Source organism: Pagrus pagrus (assembly GCF_965226575.1).
Source record: "Pagrus pagrus genome assembly, chromosome: 17".
In the NCBI taxonomy this organism is placed as follows: Eukaryota; Metazoa; Chordata; class Actinopteri; order Spariformes; family Sparidae; genus Pagrus; species Pagrus pagrus.
In genome coordinates, this window is record NC_140201.1 from 2,889,836 (window position 1) to 2,908,945 (window position 19,110).

General features: G+C 41.1%; 1 protein-coding gene across 1 annotated transcript; it reads left to right on the plus strand.

Moving 5' to 3' along the window:
• Positions 1–2,181: 2,181 nt before the first annotated feature.
• LOC311272264 (cell division control protein 42 homolog) lies at positions 2,182–18,552 on the plus strand. Its single transcript, XM_084378576.1, has 6 exons — positions 2,182–2,273; positions 6,071–6,175; positions 12,521–12,593; positions 12,794–12,903; positions 13,499–13,696; positions 14,871–18,552. Exons 2-6 carry the CDS (start codon positions 6,071–6,073, stop codon positions 14,958–14,960), a joined length of 576 nt encoding a protein of 191 aa, XP_084234702.1. The 5' UTR covers positions 2,182–2,273; the 3' UTR covers positions 14,961–18,552.
• The last annotated feature ends 558 nt before the right edge of the window (positions 18,553–19,110 follow it).

Genomic DNA, 19,110 nt, shown 5'->3' on the forward strand with positions numbered 1-19,110 from the left:
TAAAGTAAAGTCACTGATGAAGACACGTTTTCATTTTTTCGACTTAAATCATCTTCTTTCTACTGGTAGTTTGGTCGATTGTGTTAAATGCAAACACACCATTATGGATCTGAACCTGTCTCCTACTATACCTTTATTAAAATACCATTTTTAGCAATGCAGAAGTGCCCTAAAGCAATACCAGATGTTTATGCTGTCTAATAAAGATGAGATATAACCTGGCACACGTTGAGAAAGTCTCCTTTGGTCATCATTTGTCTTCCATACATCTGAACACAGGAGCGTTCATCAGGTGAAGCCAGTTTTACAACTTACAAGGAACGCAAAACAATGTCTTTTATAAAATGAAGCGTTGAGGAGTCTCACAGCCTGATGAAGCCATGTTTACCTCACATTATGCACCAGTGTAGCCAAAATACAGCTCATCTTGATTTGAATTAACTCAATATATCATCCTTAAAAGCTCCAAAAGCATTTAGTTGCAATTATATGTTGAATGTCAGCACAACATTTCATGCTGAATTAACAGGATACAGAATATCTTGAATGTAAACAATAATTATTATTATTATTAATCAAAGGGAAGGATCATGATGTATAGTCGATGTGTACTGAATGTGAGCAGTGTGCAAACATCTCAGCTCACCACAGATCTGTGAGGACGGAGGTGGAGTTCACTGAGGACAGAGCTCATACGATAGGAATGCCGTGTCACCGCCCTTAGGTTGTGCTACAGCATCTAAAATGGCTTTACTGTCAGTGATGTGGTGACCCTAACATCACTACCACTCTGCCCTTCACCTCCCTCTGCTGGTCACTGAGGAGCAGACATGTTTGAGTCTTGAGTCATCCTCGACAGTCTGGATGATTGTGAAAATACTTTGGATGCCACTTTTTCTTGTTTGTTCTCATAAATAGCTCATTAATTTAATGTATTAATAAATTAAAGGTCGGTTTTAATGCAGATAACAGGTCAGATACTCAAATAAACACAAACGTTTCGTTGAAACTAGCGTGAACCTTCATCAAACCTGTAAATGTTAAATGGATTCACAGATGTTGCTGACCTGAGCAGCCCTGATGATGCCTTCAGGAACTATTCGATTAATCTAAAGTCAAGTTCAACCCGGAAAACTGTCTTTATGGGCCTGTCTTTGTGTCTTCATGTCAAAACCTGAGTCCCCGATTGTTTAGATCGTCTGAAATATCAAAGTCTGCTGCAGCATTATGTTTCAGAGAGGAGGCTCATTGGGAACAAACAGCTGTGACTCATCTTATAAACTCAATGTTCACTTACCAGCTTTTTCCATGTCGTACTTCCTCCTTCTGCCTTCTACCTGCTCAGGAACTTGTTTATTACATAACTAATGGTCTGATATGAACTTTTTAGTCTACTCTTGTGGATACAACATAAAATATACAGGGATTTGTTATTATATTATATTATATTATATTATATTACATTATATTATATATCCATGTCAAAAACTGCCAAAAAAATACTATATATTAATATCATTTCAACTTTAACTGGGTTACATTTTTCAACCAACATCCGTCCTGATAATAACGACCAAATATTCATTCATTTTCAGGATTTTAACCCTTTAAATACCAGTTTATTTACATGATGCCACTGTTTTTTAGTCTTATTATGAGGCAAAGCCCTCTATAGGACACGAGACAAATGTAAATTGCCCTATCTAGTGGAAAATAGTTAAATAAAATTACAAAAGCTCATCCAGGGACACAGAATGAAAGCCTGATAACATGGCATGCATGATTTTATTCTGTAATGACAGTGGGATGAAAAAAACGACACGTTAAGTGTACAACAGTTTTAGCTGTCTGTAATATACACAGTGAATTATAGACATATGAGCTGAGGTTGACATTTAAAAGAAAAAGATACATTTGTCAAAATGTTTGCAATATGCATTTAAACAGGCAAAATAATTTTAAAAAAGACATAAACAGTTGTGTGATGGTTAAAATAATCTGACTGTAAGATCTAATAGCATAAACATAAAGTCTGAGTTCTTGTAAAACGTTTTAAAAAATAAATAAGAAAATATTTGTTGTTTGAGTTGAGAAAAGTTCGGAAACCGGAAATCACTAAATTATCGCATACATTTACAACAATACATCTAGAGGAACATGAACACACCACACGTCATATTTCCGACTTCCGCAGTGGATGAAGGTGGGGTTTACGGGAAGCACCTGAACGCAGCACAACATTACCAACACTCCAGCGGCTGAGAACAGACAAGGTAGTCTCTCTGTCACTGTGTTTAACCTCGATTTACTGCCGATTAATACCGAAATACCAGCACGGAAACAGCGTTTTACCTTAGATCGACTCTTCTCATTGTAAAAGATGTGACTGTTAGCCGGCTGACGGCTAGCTATGCTAACCGGCAGCTGTCAAAACAAACGATTTCCTTTAGCTAACTTTGCTAGCTCGGCTCTGAAATCTCTGCTAAAGTTTTACCGGTGTGGCTGTGTTAGCTAACCAGAGCAGCTCCGTGACTCAGTTTATCTCTCGGTGAATACGCATCTAGCTCTGAAAAAGTGTTGTTTGGTCGTTGTATTCGTTTTAAACTTGTTTAAAACAGGCATTTTTGTTGTGGGTGGGGGTCTGGCGGATGTAACTTCATGCTAGCTACCGACTCAACGTAGCTAACGTTAGCTAGCCTCGCAGGAGTAGCCTAAACTTTTCAGCATGGAGCTTTAGCTGCTTGTAAATGCTGTCAACAGGTTACAACATCATCCTTTCATAACTTTAGCTCCGTTTAAACAAACTAACTAACGAGCTGGGCCGTGATAAAGACTGTAAATGGGTTGTAGCAAGGTTTTCACCACAGTTTTCTATGCGGAAGTGACTAAAACAGTATGAATATAATATAATTTGTAGCTCAAAAACTTAGTAGAGTCACATTAATCCCTTCTGTGGTGAGTTAACTGGTAGTTTATTTAAGGAATGATGTTATCTTGTTTACCCTGACAGAAAGTTGATTTATTACAACTTTGATAGTTGATTTCATGTTTGTTTTAGGATGATTAAGCGACCTAAAGGCCAGTGGTTTGCTCTCATTTCACATTATGAAGATTTACTTTCTGTTTACAGAATGAATACTTTGAATTTTTTGGGCTGTATGTAAGAATAGCTTCAGGCTGGGATGAGTAGTGGATTGATAATTGATTGAACACTAGTATCCTCTGGTTACAGCTTCTTGAACATATTGATTTGCTGTTTTTATTTGCTTTATATCGTTGTGATGTGAATATCTTTGAGTTTTAAACAGGTGGTCTGGTCACATGAGGGAAATTTGTCTTCACAGCCTGCACATGTTCATGTCTTACAGGAGAAATGTGTGCCTCCATATACATTCATTACACACTTTAAAATTAAGACTGTAACTAAAGAATATTTAAATTATTAAAATAAATCTGCTAATTATTGTCCTGCGCTGGTGAGTCCACCGAGCCAAAATTTAAGACACTTACTTCATTGTCCAAACAGTCTGTGTTTTGGGGAACTGGGGAAAATGATGACTAACATTTTTGCACATTAATTTATCAAGAAAACAGAGACACGACTTTTGTGTATATCGATTAATCTGTTAATTCATTTTTTAGTTTAACAGCAAGGTGTTGTGTTCTTAGTATCGTTATGAAGAAGCTTATTGTGACGTTACGTTTGCTTTCATTTCTTTCCGGTTTCATTAATGAATGCTTTGAATGCTTTTGGTTGTAGGTGAGAATTAATTAGAGCTGAAATGGTTAATCGACTTAGTATTGATTACTCACTAACATCCCCTGGTTACAGCTTCTTAAACATTAATTGCTGTTTTATGTAATTCAAAGCTTAATATAATTTTAAATAAATAGTCTTGTCACAAGAGGGAAATTAGTTTTCACAGCCTGCTCATGTTCACATCTCAATGAAAGTCAAATGAAATGTGTCGCTCGAAAAATTACTGACATGAGTAAAACAGTTGCAGATTAATTCTGAATTCTGTCGTTTGACTAATTAAATCGCACAACTAGATGTGTTATTGACCGTTATATCCAACAACATGACAGACGCTGTGTTTAGATGAGTCTATCAATCATCGGTGTTAAAACCACAGCTCGTCAATCTTCCTTAAACTTGATACTTGACTGTACTAGACTTTGTTCACCAACGCTCAAGTAGGGTCAAGTTTTTAGGAAGTCGAGTCTCAGACGAGTCAAGTTCAAGTCACATTTCAATATTTCGTTTTTGTAACTTGTAAGATGAACGTGAGTCAAAGTTTCAAGTCCGCAGCTGTTTTGTTGTGATCAGAAATCTTCTTCCTGTTGTGGTAAACGTACAGACACGACATTGTGGGTCTAAACACAAGAAGGTTACCCACATTATGAGACACGACGACAATCAATCTGTTGATTTATGTTACTCAGAACTAAAGATGACGTCCTTAAATGTCTTCTCCAATCTCCAAACATATTCAGTTTACAGTCATAGAGGAGGAAAGAAACCAGAAATATTCACGTTTAAGAAGCTGAAATCAGAAATGTTTTTCTTCTAGATTTCTCAAACCCATTAATCAATTATCAAAATGAGTTGCTCCTATCGTATAGTGTATAAAATGCCAGAATCCGAGTCCACAGAGCCCAATTTGACATCTTCACATATTCTTGTTTTGTCTGAGCAACAGTCCAAAACTCAGAGATAAAAATAATAATTAGAGAAGAGCTGTAAATCCTCACATTTGAGAAGCTGAACGTGGCAAATATGAGTCATCTTCTCTCGTTGAATGACTTGGAAGGATGATCATATTTGCTGTCTTTAGACAGATCAGTTGATCTCTTCAGCAGTAATCCTCTGGAGATCATAGACGCTTCTATAAAAGATGAAACCTCACAGAGTTAAATATAAACTGACCCATTCATGAAAATAATCAGCTGCTTCATCTCTGAAGGCTGCTGGTGTCAAAACAGGATCAACTGGATGCAGATATCAGTGTGTACGAGAAACAGTGGAGCTTTGAAAAGACGTTGTTGCTTCTCGACGCTCCATTTTTCCAGAATGATCTGCATGTGAATATCTCCTGAGGAATGAATTACGGAGACATAACTGGTGTCATGGTCCTCTGCAGATGACCAGCGAACTTGTGCCTGACTCAGCAGAGTTCAGCTGCTGCGGCCAAAAGGCCCAAACAAAGAGGCAGTGATGAAGTGGCAGCCCGTAGCCCTTCTGCCATTGTTCCTCTTAATGAAGTGGCAGCCTGGGTATGTGAGCTGCTCAGCGTCTGGATGGTCACAGGATCTCCAGCACAGTGTGTAGTAAACACACTGCCTCACACAGCTGCCACTGTGTCAGCTCACCGACGCTCGACCTGTCACCTGATGGATACAGGCTGCAGGCTGAAGGCTGCAGGATGGAGAGTTATTAGTTATTATTAGAGTTATAAGGAGAGTTATTATCTTTAACATTATTTATATGTACTTCAGTGTTTTATTTTCATTATCAGTTCATCTGAAAGTTATCTTCTTGATTTATAAATCTATTGTTCAGTGCTTAAAGGTGCACTTTGACTGATTTTTTTACCTGAACAAACTAAATAAACAAACTGACCTTAAAGGACAACACAATTTCATACTGGCGGACCCTGCCACCTTTTTCTAGCTTCAAACAGTGTTCGGGGGACCTTATTTTCCTCTGAGAGCAGCTTGTTTATCCTGTCAGTTTTCTTTATTACCTCGTTAATATTGTAAACATGAAAAACTACACGGTGCCCCTTTAAAGATGTCAGAAAATACAAAAAAAATTACTTATCACACTTGTCAAACAAACAACACGTCAACAAGTCTTCACATGTTTTGATATTTACTTTTAAAAAACCTGAAGCATCTTTGTCGGGGCGTTTCCACTAACATGGAGCTGGTCCCTTTCCGGTCGGCACTTCGACCCAAAGATTAAAAATGTGAAGGTGTTTCAGTGATCCTGTCGATAACCAACGACTTTCTCCATCTCCCTCACCTTCACCCTCCGCCTCCTCCTCCTCCTCCTCCTCCTCCTCAGATGCAGACTATAAAGTGTGTGGTGGTGGGTGATGGTGCTGTGGGTAAAACTTGCCTCCTCATCTCGTACACCACCAACAAGTTTCCCTCTGAATACGTCCCCACGGTGAGTAACTGACAACACAAACACTTTCTCCGTCCTGTCACACAGGAAGTGACACTTGTTTGTTTATAGTTTGTTTGGATTAAAGCGACATGAAAAGACGGAGTAGTTTACATGAGCAGCGATCTGTCACCTTACCTTCAAATAAAATGATGGTCTGTTTGAGCTGTTCTTAGTTACAACCTGTTTATAGTAAACATGACGCTGTTGACGTTGATCGGAGTGATTGCTCAAAAACACAAAAACTAAATTGTGTAATAAAGTTGAATTTAGCTCTCAAAGAGAAGGTGTTGCAAAAAGCTGAATGAGAAGATTGATCCCATTCTCACTGACATGTTTCTGAAACGAGTCCAGCAGTTTGAAAAACAGAAGTTGTTGTTTGTTTGTTTGTTTGTTTGTTGGTGATGACGAAGACTCAAAGTATCTGCTGCTCGCTGTTTGGGTGGATTATTCGGAGTGCAGCCCTGTGTGTGTGTGTGTGTGTGTGTGTGTGTGTGGACCAGATGTATACTGTATGTGTGTTGTTGCTTATTGTCTTGTACCTGCAGGTTAGACTGTCGGAGCCTCTCTGGACTCCGTCTCCTGCACTTCCTGTGTGATCAGTCAGTGTTTCAGAGCGTTGTGTCATGCTGAAGCAGCACGGTGTGGAAGTTTCCTCCCAGGTTCTGCAGTGTGATATAAAATGTGATGCAGACCGTCAGCTCAACTCCTTAATGATCCTGCACACTCTTGACTTTTTTTGGGGGGTTTGTGACAGTCAGGAAACAGCTGACTGACGGTTGACTGGCAGGACTGTCCTGCTGGACATACCTTTAAAAAAGCCTAATTGATGGGCAGCCTCGCTGACTGCTGACTGCAGTTTGATGAGTAATTCTCTACTGTTTTCTATCGGTACTCTCTCTGTCCGTCCGTCACTCGTCAGCACAGTTTGATCAGAGCGTTGCAGAACCAACAGTGCTGACTCAGCTCTATCATCCTCTTCCTGTCTGACTATCCGTCGCTCACACCTCCCTCCCCCCCGCCACGATATTAACCATTTACTATGAAATTATCAGACCTATCTCCCTTTTTCATCATGCGTAGATATTTATTACGATGACGTGTTTTTGTAGCTAACACCGAAGTGAGTGTCGCCCTGGTTCCCTCGACAAAAAGCCTGTGGGATTTATGAACTGCAGTTTGGATTATTGCAGAAAAGTTTATGATACTGACACGACTTGTTCATCAAGATAATCTTCACAGATCAACACCACTTTTGTGATTTTCGAAGCATAAATTAAGTCTCTAGCAGCAAAAAGCTAATGTTCGGCTACAAACAGACGACATCACGGTCACAAGACCTAAAGTCACCACCACTGAGCGTCTTACGACACAATTACTATCCAGGTTTTCTATAAACAAGTTGTAAAGTCAGAGTCAGAATAGTTTGTCGGCCTGTAAAGACGGACTAGTGAGTAGATGAGTCTCCGTGTTTGCTGTGATGACGTTTAATCTCCATGACAACCTCTGTAGTCTCATTTAGACACTTGCTAGCAACCGCTAACCGTTTGTAACACACATACGAGCTTTATAATTTAAACTGTGGGACATTTAATGATGTCGTAGAACAAAACATGTAAATATCTTCAGCCTGTGGTCACCACACGCCTTATTTCACACATTTAACTGAAACCATTTTTTAAAAACTCACAGACTTTGAGTTGCGCAATGATTTCTGGGTTTTAGGACGACAGACTACACAACTCTACACAATGAGAAATATTTAAAGGAGCAATAATATCTCGGAGGGTGAACAAATTTCTGTTCGTTATACTCAGAAGTAGTTGGGGATATTTTAGTGTTTACGAGTGACGAGCAGATCCACAAACAACTTTAAATTTGTCATATTTCGCCCTGGACATTTTGTCTATTGTTATTTTCATCTGCCGGTCGTGTACATGTCATACAGCCACAGACATAAACTCTGGGCGAGAGCCATTGTTTCTTGTCTGTGTTGGTGTAGATTCATCACCTGCTGTACTTGTGAGTCCCGTCACAAGGCTTTGATCATGCCTCGCTCGTTTAACCCTGCCGCAGTTTCATTCACACTCGCTCTCGTCGTGACTTTCAGTATGAAACGCAGCTTCTGCAGGGTGCGATGTATAACAGCAAACATGCACCAACTTCCTGTTTCATCTTTATTGTGTTGTGTGTCGAGCATTTTCCTGTCAGTCAGCTGAAAATCACCACAATAAGAAATCAGGAGAGGGGAAGTCTCCTGCAGGAAGTAATCTCTCAAGACACACGTCGCCTCAGTTTAATGTCACATCTGTAACTTTTTATCTGGAGTGTCTGTGTTAGACGGGTCAGTTCAGGCTCAATATTATACATCATAATGCAGCATGTGACGCACAATGACTGAGCAGGATGTAAATCAGTTATGCAGATTGGTAAATTTATTGTAATGCTGAATGACACAAGCAGTAACTGACCACTTCTCCATGCAGCCACAGCTCTTCTCCACAGTAACCACTGTGCTGTGATCAGTCTGTTTCCAGCAGCTTCTGCAGTCTGAGCTCTGTCCAAACACATTATCCTCACAAACCTGCATATGCTTTCCTCTGTGTGTCTGTGTGTGTGTGTGTGTGTGTGTGTGTGTGTGTGTGTGTGTGTGTGTGTGTGTGTGTGTGTGTGTGTGTGTGTGTGTGTGTGTGTGTGTGTGTGTGTGTGTGTGTGTGGTTTGTGTTTTATTGAAGTATTTCAGTCTGTCTCCGTGGCTCGCCCTCCACTCTGCCTCAGCGTATCACACTGTGTTTCAATCTCAACTTGAATTGACGAGTATGACTTCCTGTGTGTGTGTGTGTGTGTGTGTGTGTGTGTGTGTGTGTGTGTGTGTGTGTGTGTGTGACATCCTCAACTGTTTTCTGTCTCTCAGTTATAGAAAAACCAAACAACACAAATTTGATACAGTAAATTGACTTTTTTGCTGATAAACTACAGTTAGAAACAGTGAAGCAGCCTCTCCCCCACAGTTAGGGTGTTGTTGTATTATAAAACAACAGCTTTACTTAATCCTGGTGCTATTTGCAGATTATTGTTGGACAAGTTCAAATAATATATTTCCCAAAAATAGAAACTACAGAGTTCAACAAAATACCTTCAGTGATTTCAACAATAAACAAAAGATAGAAAGTCGGTTTGTTACAAAGTTCAGTTTCTCAAATCTGTCCCGAGTAAACCCTCCTCACAAGTAAATTCATCAAGGATCTTTGGCAGTGTTATCAGTTCAGTTTTTCCTCTACGAGTGAACCCTCTTCTCATCAATAAAGGATCTCATTCAGGGTATCTAGATAGAGCAGAAGCCACGCCTCTTCCTGTGGACCCCATGGGACCTTATTTCATAAAACCTTTGCCTGGTAGTGAATGAATAGAGACAAATAATTTATTGATCCCGCTTGAATTGTGTCATGAATCACACAGATGATCAACACACGTCACCGACACCAGCATGGAGCCAACTGGGCTCAGAAAAGGTCGTAAAATAATAAGATCCTGTTAAGTCTCTCATTTTTATCAAACTGAGCACAGATTTGATGGCTGCTTTTAACATTTGAAGGTTTGATTCCCGGTGCCACAGACACATTTCAGTCAGTACCATGAAAGTAATCCAGCAGGAGGGATCATACGACGAGCACTTCCAGTCACCTGCTGTGAGCCTGCCTGTTTTAATATAGAGCAAACAGACGCAGGAGTAAACCCAGCTTGAGTCCATGTTTGTGCTACTTGCTGTAGCTTCCTCTGCTACAGGCTACATCCTCCAGTTTATCTGGAAACCTGTCTGTGCATACGGAGCTTCATTAAAAAACCAAACCGTGTCTGCAGGCTACGGCAGACCGCACGACGTGTCGAAGCCGTGCTGTGTATTCAAGCAGGCACAGCGACTATAAAACACGCCCTGCTTCAGCTCGCTGCCACAGTCACAGAGCGGAGTTAGCAGGCATGTCGGGGCCTCGCTGCTTGTTGTTGTACAAGCCTGAAGGTACGAGAGTGATGAAACAGGAGGGAGGAGTGAACCAGAGAGCGTGTGTTCACCTGAACGGCAACAAAACAAAACTCTCTGCACTTGTTTCTTGCTGGAGAAAGGTTATGCCACCTCCCTCCACCTACAAATTATATTATATAACAGTAAAGCAACAAGAGTTGGGAGTTTGACAGTTGCTACGAGACAGTGCTGTCAATAAAACGTGATCGGACTACACCTACACAGACCTGAAGAAGTATCCTGGCTCCAGACCTCTGACTCGCTGCCCACGTCTCTGACTCGTTCAGAGATGTTGTTGGTTTGAAACCGATCATATAATCAGAGCTCTGTTGGCAGGATCACGACGATGTGTCATCGGCCCAACGTAGTAACTGAGAAATGTCAACAGACATGGCAACACGGGTGGATGAGATCCACACAGCTATTACATATAACATGCCAGAAAATGCTCATCACACTTTCCCAGAGCTCAAAGTGACGTCTCCTCATTTACTGTAAGAAATGACAAAGAAAAACAGCAACCTCACATTTAAAAAGCTGAAACAAACAACTGTTTGACATTTTTGGCTTGAAAAATGAAACTATTAATCGATTGTCAGCTGTTGTTGTAGCTCATTCGGCGATAACAGAGCCTAGCAGACGTAAACTCAGTGCTGACTGTGTGCAGGCATTCAGCCTTTTCTTCTGTACAGTGAACGACATCCTCTGTCCCCGATTTGAGTGAGGAAAAACTAACCTCATTGAAAGAAAACAACCTTTTAACAGGAAAGAAAAAGATGGAAGAAACCTCAGGAAGAGCCACAGAGGAGGGATCCCTCTACCAGGACGGACAGACAGGAAATGGATATCGCATTTAAAGAACAGAACAACAAAATCACAGTTTACAAATGTCAGACCACACAAGATAATTAGCAAGAGAGCGAGTCTCTTCAGTTCCTGAAACACTCTTGAAGAAGGTCCAGAGGGAACAGACGACAGTGAAATGAATTGACTGTGATGCTGAGCAGGATGGACGTGTGAATATCTTGTTTGATCAATATCGCCTCCGAAAGTCTCGACCAGGTGTTCATTAGACAAGTTAACTGCTCCAAGTTGTGTCGACTTTAAACATCTGGCTGAAGCCAGTAAAAAGAAATGATTACAAGGCTACCAAAGATTTGATGTGAAACATTTCCTAATTTGAAGCTTTTTAGTGAAATATTTAAGATCTGAAAAGTTTGAGTCGAGGTCAGTTGAAGGTTTAGGTCGAGGTCTATATTTCTAGTCAGTCTCTCCGTCTTGTGTGACAGGATCGGCCGAACCTTTTTCCCTCGGAGGACCAAAACTGAAGCTTGATGGTGACCAAAACGCCTCTTCTGTTGTTAAGATGCTAAATGTTTCTAGGATGTCACATTCCCTTAATTGTCTTGTTAGGCGCAGCGTCCCTCTGCTCGCTGTGATCAGATGATGTAATATGATGACTAATTAGGAGCCCTACTCATTTAAAGAGCATTGACCTCACTAAGAGTTTAACGGCACAAACAGTGAAACATCTGAAGGAAAAGAAACCTCTGGCAGGACGACTTCTCCCTCCTGTAGGCCGTGGAAAGTCTTGTTTTTTGGGTCTCACTTTGTTAAGAGCTGCGTCAGGCTGTCGGCTGTTAATGAAATTGCTTATGAAATGTGCACAGACGTGAAATGTCTGAGACGTTTTGTAAATGTGCAATCAAAACATTGCTGTAAGCAGATTACTGCCGTGCGTCAGAGTCTTTGTGTGCTGTTGAACTTAACAACCAGCTTCTCCAACACTTCATGTCCTTTCTTGTTTTAGCCCTCCGACCTCTGACATGTGCAGGGTGAGGGGGAAAAAAAAGAAACGTGGCCTCAGTTTTGACCCTGAGAGCCAAATTTAACTAAACTGCGTACTAAAGAAGTGCCCACTCCCTCTGCTCAGCGAGAGAAAACATCGTCCTCAAATCACTGGGAGGGCTGAGATGATGTGAAACCTTTTATTTTGCTCTGGTATGACTTTCAGACTTTGTCAGCGGGGACATTTTTAGACACTGATTGGAAACTGAAGACGTTTCTGTCTGGTTGTCACTTCTTCAAAGGGCCGTTCGGTGGCAGGATTAGTTTTAAGGTTGCTGTTCAGGACAGAACGTGAGCGTGTCTCTCTGTTGGACACTCACCGGCCTCGTAAAGATGAGTTTTAATACTTCCTGTTTTGTTTTAAAGAATGTGTGAGATCATTTGTCCTTCTGACGTTTTTTTAACTTCCTATTTTCACCTTCCTCTGTGCTCCCTCTCTGCCTCCCCTCCTCACCCCTCTCTCCTCACCCCTCTCTCAGGTTTTTGATAACTATGCAGTGACAGTGATGATCGGCGGGGAGCCGTACACTCTGGGACTGTTTGACACAGCAGGTAAAAATAGTCTGCATGTAGTCTGTAAAGTACTCTGCAGATTAATGTTTGTAGTTGCAGCTGCTCCAGGAACTACAAACATCAAGCTGCAGAGTACTTTACAGCGTCCTGCGTGTCGACTTTCAGAGGACGACTGGCTTTATTTTATCTTTACCTTTTTACATTGTGTAGATAATGTTTGTGCGTGTCTCCCCCTGCAGGTCAGGAGGACTACGACAGACTGCGACCCCTCAGCTACCCTCAGACCGACGTCTTCCTCGTCTGTTTCTCTGTGGTATCGCCTTCTTCTTTTGAGAACGTCAGAGAGAAGGTGAGTTCAGGGTTTCCAGCTCGAGGTTGAGTTTTGTTTGGCTTTGGTTTAATATATAAAAGCCAACATTCTCTGATTCCAGCTTCTTAAATGTGAATACTTTCTGGTTTCTTTCCTCCTCTGTGACCGTAAACTGGAGATCTTTGGGTCATCTTGGGCTTTGGGAAACACTGATCAACAATTTTTACCATTTTCTAAAATTAAATAGACCAACGACGAATGAATTTATTAGGAAAATAATCTACAGATTAATCAACAATGAAAAAATAGAATAAAATCTTTAGTTGGGGTCCCAGATTTAAGAGATCTTTGCAGTTTCTTTCCCCTAAACTTAAAATAAACATCACAATGGAAACTTTCCTGTACTCAACACTCAATTTCCAAGATTTTGGAGGATTTATTTAAGTATTACTGACATATAAAGGGGTCAAACGGGTAAAAAAAAAAGAGTGATCCTCCTCAAACAAATGTGAAAACATGCATCGAACATGTACGACTCATTTGTATTCAACAAAAGTGGATTTAACTGTGACTTTAAGCTGATCAGGTGTTTGTCCCACACTCCTCACTCTTCTCTGGCTGTGCTTCTTCACAGTGGGTGCCGGAGATCACGCACCACTGCCCGCGGACGCCCTTCCTGCTGGTCGGGACTCAGGTGGATCTGAGAGACGACACCAACACTCTGGAGAAACTGGCCAAGAACAAACAGCGAGCCCTGACCTGCGAGAGCGGAGAGAAACTGGCCCGGGAGCTCAAGGCCGTCAAATATGTGGAGTGTTCAGCTCTGACGCAGGTACGCAGAGAGGAGGAAGTCCCAGGTTTTATAGCGAGGAACAAAAGAAATGTGCTTCAACACTGATGCTGTCACTAGAAATTATTACACTTTTGTGACATAAATTAGCAGATAAGTCGGATTTGGGAGGCTTGTTTTTACACGTCCAGATGTGGCTGAGTAAGGACACCAGAGGACCCTGATTAAACAGTCATATCTCACATTTTGCTTCGCTCAGTGTCGGATAAACAGGAAGTGACCTGGATTCTTCTTCTTTTATTAATTTGGAAAAGGATTCTGAAAAATGACTCCGTTTACTAAAATTAGCTCAGCACATGTGAGGAATGAACGCACGAACACAAACTATGTAAGCAGGATGTTTTTGTTTTTTCAGACTCTTTTGAGGATTTGCTGACATCGCAGTGAATTTAATATATATTTTGGTTTTGAGCCGTTGTTGGATTGGACTCTGGTTTCTGTTTATTGACTGGACGAAATTTGAAATTGCCCCAAAATGCCTAGAGATGCATCGATCCACTGGCCAGAGGCTGCGATTGGCCGGGCAGTGTTGGAAATATGCGATTCAGGGGTCCACCAGCCCAAACTGAAGGAAAGAAACTAAATATTTTATGTTGTTTACCCAAAATATGAGACGTTACTCGAGTTGACGACAGGATGTGTTGTGATCTGTTGCAGCTGTTTTCTTTTGGAAAAGTAAAACATTGTAGCCGAACGTTTACTTTGATTACAAACATACAATAGACTTTTCCGTTAAAAGGTTACCAGGCTGTTGTCGCACACGATAGTTGGATATATAAAAAGCTTTGCCTCGTCTTCGGGGGTCTTCTGACGTGGTTAAATGCAGAAAACAACATGCTGAAGGAGGCTTGTAGTTGCTGGGTTCTCCGGGTGGAACCACAGCTGTAGGGTTAAGAGTTATAATTGTACTTGACACAAAGCCTCTGCAACCAGGACTGGCACAGCTACATACACTCCTCCTGACACATCTGCTCCTTTTTATACTTAATTTTATCATCTCGTCACGGAGGCATGTGACGATCAGCGGCAGTGTGACTCTACTCTCTGATTATTTCTGGTGTTTCTGCTCAGTTTGTTTTTGTTTCTTTAACTGAGCAAACAAACCGACTGAGGATGGAAACTCACGACTTGTTTTCTCTTTGTGCCTCTTCCTCAGAGAGGACTGAAGAACGTGTTTGACGAGGCCATCCTGGCCGCTCTGGAGCCTCCAGACAACAAACCCAAGAAGCGCTGCGTCCTGCTATAGACGCCACGGGAGGAAGAGGAGGTGGACGGGAAGAGAGGGTGGGAGTACTGGGAGGAGGGGGGGAGGGCGTGAAGGTGGACGAGTTAGACACATGTTGAAACAGTGCCTTCAGCCGTAGAGACCCAACGTGGGTGTGGTGTTGGAACAGACGGGCTTTATTTTCATCATAGATACGTGTCGATATAATCTGACTAACACATGTGAACAACACTCCTCATTAACCAGGAAACGGGGTTTAAACTGTGGGAGGAGGCCGGTGGAGCAACAGAGAGGACTACAGTCACAGCTGAGACAGAAAAGTTTCAATCTTTCTTGCATCAGGAAAAAAAACCGATGCAACATTAATGACGTTAGCCACCAAAAAAACAACAAACTCCTCCAGCAAAACTAAAAGACACAGACGTGACAACATGACCCAGTTGGTGAGCAACACTCCCTGCAGCTCTGAGGTTCATCTGGAGTTCAGCGGTCGTGTTTACTCCGGGATTTTGAGTGTTGTTGCTAAAAAAAAAAATAAAAGCGGCGACTGTAACCAGACTTTATCCAACCACTGGAAAGATACAGATGACTCAGCAGAACTGGCAAATTTTAGAGCTTCAGTCGAGCTTAACTGACCTTTGTTTTGCAGTCGAGAGGAAATACAAACATACGAACACATACAAACACACAGGCTGCGGTTTAAAGGGACAGTTCACCCCAAAATCAAGAGAACATATTTTCTTTCCTGTTGTGCTGTTTATCCATCTAGATAGTTTGGGTGTGAATTGCAGAGATCTGGAGAATATCAGCTGCCTTCTCTCGAATATCATGAAACCGCATGACGCTCTAGTACATTACGCAAAAAAGTACATTTGAAAACGTAATGTCTCTCGCTCTCCAGAAATCACAACCCGGTTTCTCAAGATAATCCGCAGACGTCGTGGTGCAAAGTTTCATGTCGGAACTATTTTCTTTCTACTGAACTACAGCCACCGTGTGGGATCACTGCACAGAAGAAGTCCTGCAGCTGCTGCGCGGGATGTAAACATTAATGCCGTCCTCCTTGGCTGAGCTGTACTGTTAGCTAGCTTAGTTAGCTAGCCTCTATGCTGCATTATGTTGAGGAACAAGGTCATGATATCTGGAAAGAGACATTAAAGAGAAAGGTCGACATCTCGACTCTGCAACTCGCACCAAAACAATCCTGATGAATAAACAGCGGGAGAGGGAAATGTGTATTTTTCATTTTGGGGTAAACTGTCCCTTTAAATTTAAATTTGGACGTAATAAAACATTTCATTGTTATTGAATCTTCGCTAAAGTCTTTTCTCTGCAGTCGCGCTGCTCTTTTTCTCTCTGGACGACACAACACGTCCCGAACGCTCAGGCTCTGCTGTCGTTGGCTGAAACTGAAAACTCTTAACTACCGTCTAAAATAAAGTGTTGGAGATTTTATCATCAATAAATCAATTCAACATTCATTTTGAGACGATAACATGCTGGTATCAAACTAACGGACTGTCACAGAGACGAGTGGAGGGCTGGGTATCGAACTCCGATACTTTTATGGCTCCAACCGAACTGTCTTGTTACTGTCGAGTATTGAAAAATGTCTCGTCATTCGATACCAATTTTCAGTATCTAAGGAGTTGATCTCATCACCGTCAGCATGCAGCATGCTTGTTGTGCCAAGATCTAAAAGTGCTGTTGATTGGCTCCAGAGCTGAGTCTGTCAGATTATCTGCTGATGAAGACGAGTGAAAGCCTGGAACGAAGCTTTTCTCCAAAAATAGAAAAACAAACATTGAAATTGAAAGTTGAGATCTCGGTTAAAAGGACATTGATTGAAACTCTGCTGTGGTCCAGTGAAGACTGATAGAAATACTGTTTAAAGTGGCTTCACGTTGCACCTTTTGAGGGCACCAGACGCCTTAATTTCACTGCAGCATCGACTTCACCTGGCTTATTAAACGTTGCGTGTGTTGAATCAAAACCTGCTGCAGTCGTCGACTTTAACTGCCTTAGAATATTTAGTTTTCTTACTCGAGAACGTTGCTGCCTTATCGCTTAAAGCCGGTCTAAGTCTGCATGGTGAAAGGTTTTAGGGTGACGGCTCGAGTCAAACTGTCGTCACCACGGCGTGTCCAGAGCCGCTGTGTAGAGAGTCGCGACAACTGAAGTTCAAAATGGCGATCATCAAGCGATTCACGGAGACTTCGGACAGTTCCAGGAAGTTCTAAGTGAGCGATTTTGATTGTTATTGATCGATTAATTTCCAGCACTGGGCTGCTCCTGTTAGCAGCTCCTGTTTGGGAACTATTAACAGGCTCCAGCAGCCATCAGTGCTGTAAAAGAAATGTAGTAAACACAGATGACGCGACTCTCTACTCAACTATCCTAAATATGGTCACTTCAGTTCTCAAAATACAAAGATGGCAACGACCGTGACGCTGAAATTAAACCCTCACTGTGAGTTTAGACAGTCAGGCTAGCTGTTTCCCCCTGTTTCCAGTCTTTATGCTAAGCTAAGCTAACCAGCCGATTGTTCCAGCTTCGTATTCACCCCCGTGTTGACCTTCACAGTTCAACTATTTCATGAAGCGGTCCAGGGATCTGACTCCGTGGCCTCAGTTCCTCCACACAAAGCATCATGTAAACACCAGACCTCAGTGTCTCTCCCTCTTTGAATCAACACTGATGTCCGTGTGGACTCAAACCTTTTATTAAACTGTAAAACGGGATCTAAACTTTGATGACTGCTGCTGTTACAGCAGAGCAAACATTTCACACACGACCTCCTCTGATTGTCCTCTCCTGCGTCTCCTCCGGTCCTGACTGGAACCTCAAGTGCTCGACGGTGTGTTAGCACCTCCTGGAGGCCTTAAAGGGGAATACCGCGCAGTTTAAAGGTTCATTAGTGTTGTTACTGCGGCCAGCAGCAGATTAATTATAAAGTCTCAACTTAACCCCAGAAATTTGACCTATAATGTCATCTTTAACACACAAGAAAATCATGAGGTGTTTGACTTCCCTCTCTTCTTTTTTCCCCTGAACTTAGTTTCACTGTTTAATGATGATATATGATACGTGTGTATGATATATTATAGTTTCTGAGTGTTTAATACTGATGTTGGACGCAGGAAGAACAATTTAAATCATTAAACTGAAGGTATTCCCCATTAAAATGAACTAAAAATTCCACTTTGCTTATTGTTTTTCCCAGTGTTTTTGGAGATTACAGTTTATTCTGATAATGTATGGATGATTACAAGTATTATATATATTTTCTTTGCTCCCATATTGTTTCCTGGGGAACATTATATTTTAGCAGATTTGTTTTTTGGACACTTGAGTTTTTATTTTTATTTTCTTTTTAGATATTTGTACTATTACTTGACGGTTGAGTGCCAACGGTGTGAGACAGAATCGGCCTCGCTCGGCCGGCTCTGACGAACTTTTACGATCCTCATGATAAGCTTCTAGTGGCAGAAACAAAACAACATGATAACAGCTGGAGCAATAAATACAGATGTGGACAACTGCTCTGTATCAGAAGATGAATGTTGGAACTGGTGGGTGTTTGGAAAATAATAAAAACAGTACTTGAACGTTGTTTCACTTTGACTTGATTTTGTTTTTCTTCCTCTGCTCGGCTCATTCCTCCTCCTGTTGTTCTTTATTTTGAATAAAGTCGCTTTGTCTTGAATAAAAAATGCATAAAATAATAAAATGAAAATAAAAAACTTAAAACTATCCTGTGATTAATGGGAAACATCTTCAGATTCAAGTGATGGATTCAGGGAAATTTAGCATGTTCAAGAAGTATTTTCATCAGTAGTCGATGGAAAAATATTCTAGATGAGAGTTTTTTAAAAACATTTTCAAACTTTAATTTTTACTTTGCTTTCTTTTATTGACAAAAACAACAACTGTGGACAAGACGTCAAAATAAAAAAGGTTTTTATAGGATTTGACAAAAATACTCAGAATTAAAACAAAAGTTAAATTCAACTTAAACTTTTTTGTCCTTTGTTTAATGGAAACATTGAACTTGAAGCTTTATGAAACACAGAACACAAGATTTAACATCAAATAAAGGGGCAGTATGTAAAATATGGCCACAGTTTTAGTTACAGCTGCCCTCTATAGTTTTGAAGCAACCTTCAATTTA

Excerpts from the sequence above, each read along its gene's own strand:
- LOC311272264 (XM_084378576.1), top strand. The coding sequence starts at position 6,071 with ATGCAGACTATAAAGTGTGTGGTGGTGGGTGATGGTGCTGTGGGTAAA. Across the intron at positions 12,594-12,793 it reads GGGACTGTTTGACACAGCAG|GTCAGGAGGACTACGACAGA; the intron begins GTAAAAATAGTC and ends CTCCCCCTGCAG. Across the intron at positions 12,904-13,498 it reads TTGAGAACGTCAGAGAGAAG|TGGGTGCCGGAGATCACGCA; the intron begins GTGAGTTCAGGG and ends GCTTCTTCACAG.